The sequence below is a fragment of the Pseudonaja textilis genome, chromosome 2, assembly GCF_049901715.1.
Source record: "Pseudonaja textilis isolate UNSWEBS1 chromosome 2, rPseTex1.2, whole genome shotgun sequence".
Taxonomy (NCBI): Eukaryota; Metazoa; Chordata; class Lepidosauria; order Squamata; family Elapidae; genus Pseudonaja; species Pseudonaja textilis.
Window position 1 is genome coordinate 58289955 of NC_141991.1, and position 8782 is coordinate 58298736.

Consider the following 8782-nt stretch of genomic DNA (forward strand, 5'->3'; position numbering starts at 1 on the left):
GTAAACAACAGCTGAAACACGGGGATTCTAACTCTGGCATAATATAATCAGCAAACATCTCCAGATTTTCAATGCTTTAAAATATCCATGGCCAGAGAATGGTACCTTAGGATGCTGAAGGTATTCTTATCAAACTGAGAAATCCTAGAGAAGAGAGGCAAAAAGGGGAAAAGAGAACCAAGGTTTAAAGACATCAGTCTGGATTATGAATATGACATTAATATTTGTGAAGATGCAAGAGCAAACTAGAGATTGAGCTACAACCATCCTGAAAATAGTGTTATTATAAAAAAAAAAAATCAGCATGTATTTGTCAGAAAATCTCGAGACTACTTTTTTGACTGAGTTATTTCCATAATAGATTCTCAGAATGATGGGACATAATGTAGCTTGATTTTAATGAGGCATTGGATAAAATACCTTATAATATTTCTGATCTGCAGGCTAAATAAATATGGACTGAACTGAATGTATAAACTGAATCCATACCTTGAAAACTCAGTTTAGAATGCACATTCTTGAGCACTTTAATAAAAAAACTGATTGTGAGACACGTAACACAGAATAATAGTTACTAAGATTAAATTGTTCTAAAAACACGTTCAGAAAGTGTTAACTCTTTTAGACACAATGAAAATTTGACACAGCGTATACATATTACAGTCATTTTTATTAATATAAAATACTTTTGGGTGAAAGATGGTACATGGAAAAATTGATACCCAATTACTAATCAAGGTAGTTCACTATAGAAAGTCAGGCTGGTTATTTAGCATTTTTAGCATTATTAGCCCGCATTTTTTTCAGTCCTTTCTTGTTGTGCTTCTTTGCAAAGCGCATATTCCTCAGAAATTTGGGATCCACCTAGAAAGGGAGACAAGGATTGAGAAAACACAAGAAATATAATTTGCTTTTTAATAAACATATTATTTGGAAGTCTACTAGCACTCAAGACAGTGAAGTAAACAATTTAATGTATTTATTATTGAATTGTTTTAATGTTATATTTTATCCAATTGTAAGCCACCCTGAGTCATGTGACAGTCCTTCATAAATCTACTCAGACTGGTCCCCTATCCACTCTTCTGCCTTTTCTTGTTCTTTCAAATGGCCTTGTATGAAGGATATGTTAACTGCCTTGAATTATTTTTAAAAATAAAGGTGGGATACAAATAAAATAATCATGGACCACTGTCTGATCACACAAGCAATGCTAGAGGTACAAAATGCACTGATTTGTGAACAAAATAGCTCGGAGAACTCTGGAATATTCTGTTTCCCCTTTAAATCATGGCAACTCATATGAGGCTTGCCATTCCAAGGTTGGTTTTCAAAAATAAATCCTTGTAACTATAAGCAATTCAAGGTGTTCTAGATATGGTGTTTAGATGAAGGAAACAGGATCACTCGGAGAATGATAGTTGTATGCAATAATGGACACATACAAAATAAAATCTAAATTTCACAGGTATTTGTTATTGTTATTAGGCTTCTTTCAGATTGGGGGTTTATAATATTTATGTGTGATACTGAAGTGGGATTGCTGCAGTGCTTTATGTCATGGTGTGACCATGCACTACCATTCACTGTTGTCAGGCCCCTACATACAGACACAATGAGCCAGCTGTCAATATCAGCAGCTGCAAATGAGTTGACAAGACGGCACTCACCCCCTTCAGAGATTCATATCTTTGTGATCTGGGTTTCTTAATGCCGTTTCTGTGCCATTTGCGAGCTGTTCAGAGATAATCAGAAATTTAAGATAACAAATTAATATTATACATTTATGTTTCTCTATTAGTTTTATCTGCTTCTTTAAAAAAAAATAGTAAAATATCTATTTCAAGTTGCATTTTCTAGGTTTGAAAATTCTACAAACTAATGTAACAGAGTGGTTAAGAGTTTAGAATCTAATATAAGGATCATCCCAGATTTTGGATTGTGCTTCAGATAAACTTGTTACCAACATTCACTGTAATATCATAGATAAGCTGTTCCTCTGTAGCAATCACATTCCTGGGCAATCAAAGCCACTGAAAATGGGAAGACAACTGATAAATGAAACAGATGATTCTCTGCTTATTTTCTCTTTTGATATGTGAGACTACCCAAATACATTCATAATTTCTCTCATGAAAATCACTTAATCGCTTCTAAGGGTATCTTTTTATTTACATTTCATTGAAAGCCCAATATTTCATAACACGTAGGCAGTACAGATCTATCATTAATCCCAATAAGATTTCAATCTTGTTGACTATATACAATTCAGCATTAGCTCTTGTAACTTTTCTCCAATCAGAATATCCTTCCATTAATCTTAAACTCAGCATGTACTTTAAAGTTTCAAACCAATTTACCAAGCATGCAATTGTTATCCATTTGTGTTTCCACACAACTTTATTCCAAACATACTTTTGCTAAAAAATAGAAATATTTGCCTCACACTAATGGAAAATAGCATTTTACTTAAGGATAATTCTACATGAAGATTACACAGAAATCAGGGAATGACGAGGCTGGCCATAATCAAGAACCTAGGAAAGGATTACATTTCAATGTTTATGCTCAATGCTTATGTGATGACACATAAGTTGCCCCTGTAAAGTTACATGATTAGTCTTCTCAATGATTAGAATTGGGATTGGCTGCTTTGGAGCAGAAATGTTTACTTCCATTAAGCAGAAGGGGAAAAATGGAGTAATACTTTTTGCCTTCTCTAGTAATCTCCAATGAAACAAACCCCACTCAAGACTATACATACTTCACTCTATATTACAATGTAAACTATATAGCACATAAATATTGAATATTGATTTAAGCTACTATGCCAATATTAGTCCTTTCAAACATGGGCAAATAGAAAGTTTATAGCTATTTTCATTCAATTCCCATTAAAACCTACATTGATTGTGTGTAGTATGGTTCTTGGACTTGGCCATGGCTAAACCTGTTGAAAGAAGCAAAGACAGGAAGCATTAAACATAGAAAAGGGCACAATTCTTCAAATATTTTACTCTTTACACTTTACATGAACTGATGTTCATTTGCTGATTCAGGACAGGGCCCATGACTCAAGCCTGCCTTCCACTGAAGACCTATATAATGCAGGAGCCAGAAAGAGGGCTTTAAAAATATCTGTAGACCCCTCACATCCCAGACATAAACAGCTTCAACTTCTCCCCTCCGGATATCACTACAGGACATTGCATGCCTAAACAACTATACACAATAAGAGTCGCCCCTCCCCCATCACATGCCATCAATCTGAACAGCTAATTCCCACATAACTATCTTATATCTAAGGATATTTATACTGATGTAGTAGGGCTCTATTAGTATTATCCTTCTCATCTTTCCTCTTACCTTCCACTATCGTTATCTTGTGATTATGTTATATTTTGTTGTCTTTAGGTACACTGAGAGCAAATTCCTTTGGTGCCCAATCACTTGGCCATTAAAGAATATTGTATTGTATCTAATTCGACACTGCCTATCCAAGCAACTACACGGGGTAAGGCAACAATATATCACAAGTCACAATCTCCAACTACTAAAAAAAAAGAGAGCAAAACTTCACCTACTCGATTGGACAACCGACCATACGCTACCCTGTGCGTAGTAGGCGCACAACGGGCTAAAATTCCCCGTTCCAGAAAAAAGATTCAATGCCCGCCAAGCAGCAGCGCCTTCCGACAGACGAAGACATTATTAAGTAACGCCAGAAAGCCTCATTTCCTTCCTTTTCAAAACCAGCTGATCCTCCGGACTCAATCTCTCGCCCCACGCCCCATATGCCTCTTTTCTTTCATCCTACTCCATTCCGGGAGAGTGTCCAGATGAACCATCCTTCCCCAAGCTCATCTATTCCTCCTCGCCCCCAGCAGGAGGAAAACAAATAAAATAAAAACCGTTTCGTAAGACAACCGTTTTTTCCTCCCCGCGGGAGTTTGCCACACTACAATTTCCCTCGAGGCCGATGATCGAGGATTTCGGGAGGTACAACTCAAACTTACCCGTCCGCCGAAGTTCAAGCCAAAACCGGAAAAGAAGTAATTGTCGCAAAGCATTCCGGGATATCAAGCCATCGAGAGACCGGTAAAAAGAAACAAGCTGTACGGACACGCGAAAGGACGGTAGTTGTAAGGAGTCCGGCTGGAAACAGGAGTCGTGGTGGAAAAGATTCCGGATCCGAAAATGACTTTTCCGACTTTTTAAAACAAAATCTTATTTAAGCGCAGTCACATAATTAAAGAAAAGTTCTGGAGATGAGCGTATTCTGCTCTTTTCAAAATGTTGGCGGCTCTACAGGTTTCTCTCCTCACTTTATTAAATGGATCACTGCATGGCACATCGTGACATCGTTTGCGTCCTGTGTATCACGGTATCGGATTGAAGGAAAAAGTATGAAAAGTGGATATTTCTCTTTAGTAAGAAAACTAACAGTGACATTCTCAATTCTAAACCCTCTGGATAAGGTGATTACATGCTTGGGTTTCAAAAATTTATCCTGTCTTCTACCGTTCGCTTCGTTTTGCTTCTCCTTTTTGTAGAAATGGAGTACTGAGTAATCTTACCATCAGAACGACTTGCTTCGCCAGATAAATACAAAAGCACCTTTTTTTGCCAATTACATATTTTTGGGAGATGAATTTTAAATAATGCATAACAGTAGGGATATGCCAAGAATAGGATGCTGAACCTCTATTGCTAGTGGGGGAAGAGAGAAGGATTCTTGAAAAAGCCCACCAACTGCAATTTACTGAGAAAAAGAACTGGTTTGTTGTGATTAAAAAAACAACAGCAATGTCGAAATAAACCAGTTTTGCTTTTGAAAATGGATGAAGTTGCAAGATCAAGCTGATCCAGTTCCATTACCAACATTGTGTAAAACATTGAAAATGACTTGTTTTAACTGTGAAATTCTAAAACCTAAATTCATGTTTCACTCACTGGGGCACTATTTAATAATAAGTCAAGAGAGGGAGGAAAGTTTGTGCCAAGATGCACACACATTGTACTTCTTTTGAATGTTCTATTTTACTATATTAATAATTTTGAAGCACTTAAACACTCCTTAAATACTAGAATTTGATAAATCCAAGGAAACTCTTAACACGAGGCTACTTATAATCAGTTTTATTTTTGGCCAAAAAGCAAAAAATGGCTGACCTTCTTGTCTCCCACCTTAAACAGAGCAGGCAGAGAGGGAAAAGCAGTCATATGGTGCTAACTAAACCTTCTCTTTATAGTCCATACAGCTTGCAAAGATCATCATTGCTATACAAACATTTCATATCACGCAAATCTCATGAAATTTTCTCAGCGCTTCTGCAAACCAAGGAACCTTAGATCGGAAAGAAATACATTTTAGACCAAAGCTTTGTTTCTCACATTAAATTGCTGAGAACACATTTTAAGTTACTTACAGCAAACAGGCAGATTTTGCATTTCCAAAAAGTTACTTTACTAGGCTAAGCTTGGCAATTTGCCTGGAAACATCTTTGCAGCTGGCACACCAGGTTACAATGGAGCTTAGTTTAGCTCAACAGGGAATCTGGTCGAGTTAGGCACATTCTGTGTATGCTCTAATCCTTTCAATATATTAATAATTTTGAAGCACTTAAATACTCCTTAAATACTAAATAATAAGAAAAATACTACATTTTAAGGGGGAGAAACTAAGCTGCAAATTAAAGAAATATTTGTTCAAATTTCATTTTTTTCATAAACCATGTAGACACAAAATCTTCTATTTTTTTTTTTTTTGAGAAGGTAATAACTTCCTGTGTATCCCAATCAGTTATCACCTGGGAAATTTCCAGCAAGCTGTTTTGACTTGTAATTAAGCCAAGTGAAGTTACAAATTTTGAGTTACTTATCCTGCATTATAGGCTTTTAAGATATGTAATGAAATTTGAACTGCCTGAATGAAATATTGAGGCAATGCAAAAAGATTAAAAATAACTGTAGTTAATTGAAAAATGAAGGATTGATAATTTTGGACACAATATTAAAAAAAGAGTTGACAGTTGGCCTTTTGAACTGGCTCAGGTTCAAGGTCAGATCAAACATAAATATCTTAGTCTCTTGAACTCTTTGTGCCAAACATGAGCAAGCTCTAGTGGCTGTAGTGGAGAAATGTTTATAGAACTATTTAATTTGGCTCAGGAAGAATTTCTGGAAGCTGCATATTACTGTAACTTCAAACCAAGCTATTACAGTCCAAAATCTAGTTGAAGCGGAGGTTTTTCAAAGTTCTAAATATAATATTTTGCAGCAGGAAAGTACCTTGGGATATGTGGTATAACATTAATGATATTTCCTATTTTAAACTCCTTAAAAACATAAAGAATTCAATTACATTCATAATACTGTTTTGAAATAATTTTTATTAAAAGAAGATTTTAGATAGATTTAACAGAAAGAAAAAGAAAAAACAGGAAAAAATATGAAAGGGTGAAAAGGGGTGAAATAGGAATAGAAAAAGTCCATAATGTGTCCACAAGGAATACTTTCGTATTTTATCCTGCAAATGTCAGCCTATCTAAGGATAATGGAATGAGGAACTTTTATAATCACGAAACTGCTGCAAACTATCTCAAAATAAGATTTGGAGTTGTTACTGATGTTGGAGAAACACAAAAATGTATTGGTATACGCTTTATATCCATTATGAATTAGAGAATTATTGGAGGTGGGGGGGGGATTTTACTTTGAAGAAATTAGATGTCAGTTTAGGAGAAAGAATGAATATGTCTCTGGTTTAGGCTTATAACTCTGGAATACTTATCTTTTTTTATAATGATTTTTTTTCATTCATACAGGTATTTTTTTGTTTTTCATTTGAACATGAAAAGCAATTCTTTTAAAATCAGATTTTTTTTAATCCTTATTTTTATTTATCAAATAGGCTACCCAAATTCTGACAATTTCAGGTTAGTGAACAACAATAAAAATCAAATATAAAAGCAATAAAAAAAACAAAACCATGGTTGATTTGGAGGGAACAACCCACAATGACTCTCACATAAATATCGTTCCAAAGGAGTCACTTTAGCCTGAAGCCTGGGTGAGGAGCCAAGTCTTCAAGGATTACTTGAAGAAAATAGGAAAAGGGGTGTTTCAATCTCTGGGTGAATATTGTTCCAAAGGGTAGGTGTGTAACAGAGTAGCCATGTTTCCAGAATCCCACTAAATAACATTATTTAATGAATGAGATCCACAACATGTCAACTCTATCTGAACAGGTAGAATGGACATGAAACATGGGAGACAGGCAGTCCTTCAGACCTCCTCATGCCATGTAGGTCTTTATAAATAATAACAACCACCTTGAATTACCTCTGGAATCTTACTGGAAATGAATTCAGCTTGTGTATCCATCACTACTTATGCCACCTCAATTTTGGCATAAGCTGCAGCTTTTTAAAGTAGTCTTCAATACATCTGGAATATATTGCAATTGCCACATATAGAGTGATAAAGATATGAATAACTGCGGAGAACAAGAACACACTAAATGTATCTATGTAAAGGCCTACTTGGCTACAACTACTGCCTGTTCACCAAACAGGTTGATTAAGTTGCATACGAGCCAGGGGTGGGATTCGACAGGGTTAGCTACCAGTTGGGTCATTTATGAGGTTCAGTGATTTATGATGTGCTTCCCTGCATGCTGCCAGGCACGTACCTGTAAATTGTCATCAGCATGCTGTGTGCAAAGAAGCAGCCTTTCAAAAAGCCCTTTTTTCCTGTTTTTTTAACTGCAGCTGTGCCTCGCGGGGCAGATGAAGTTGAAAAAATCAGGAAATAAAGGTCAGGTAAGACCCCAGGTGGGCGGGTGGGCAAAAACATCAGCAGACATCCTGCTCTTCTGAGCTACCGGTTCTACAGAGGTGGACAGAACCAGAAACCCACCCCTGATACCAGCCTTATTCTAGAACTCGTTCAGGGACTGTGCTTGCCTATTCAGACACTGATATCCTCCAGGATAAAGATACTATTTGACAATATTGGATCAGCCTGAAGTCAAGATATAGAATTGAGTGTCATCTGCGAAATGATGTTATCTGACCACAAACTAATTTAGGTATGTATATGTTAATATATCTATAAATTATATATCTCTAGAGAAAGAGGCAACAGAAATCACATCTGTGTTCCTCAACTATTACAGTTACTTTTTAAAGAAAAAAGTATTATTCCTTGCATTTTTAAATGCTTTCTTTCTGCCATTAAGATGTGATGGAAAACATGGAACTTGTTTCTTTTTTAAAAAGTTTATTATAAAACCAGACAATTGTTTGTAAGACAATTGTTTTTGTATGTATGTATGTATGTATGTATGTATGTATGTATGTATGTATGTATTTAAATGATTTATATGGGGTGGGATCTCATTTCTGTGACTTTGGAGGACAAGAAGTAAAATCATAATAATCAAATCCAAAAGTGAAAGAAAAATGACCACAACAATAATATTACAGTGAGTGCAGCTAAAATACTAAAAATTCTTACATCCTTTAACTATGTATATCTTTCCTGCCCTATCTGGATTTTACTGCCTAGGTTGTATAATTCTACCTAGTCATACTAAAATATTTTGAAGAGATGTTTGAAGTATAATTATATTGGATACTTTATAGTTTTCTGTTAAAACAGTTTTTCAAGTGAAAAAAGAACACCTGCCAACTTTGTATAATTTTATCCCACAGCAAACAAAAAAACTGAATAGCGACAGTAACTAGAGAAGTATCATTGGTTCTTAAGTATTCTTTTC

General features: G+C 35.5%; 1 protein-coding gene across 1 annotated transcript; it reads right to left on the reverse strand.

Annotated features, from left to right (window-relative positions):
* Positions 1–651: 651 nt before the first annotated feature.
* Positions 652–4126, reverse strand: RPL29 (ribosomal protein L29). The gene is made up of 4 exons (XM_087923985.1): positions 4017–4126; positions 2906–2950; positions 1671–1735; positions 652–864 (listed from the first exon to the last, which is right to left on the reverse strand). The coding sequence occupies exons 2-4, from the start codon at positions 2940–2942 to the stop codon at positions 766–768; spliced, it is 201 nt and encodes a 66-aa protein (XP_087780111.1). The 5' UTR covers positions 2943–2950; positions 4017–4126; the 3' UTR covers positions 652–765.
* Between the last annotated feature and the right edge of the window lie 4656 nt (positions 4127–8782).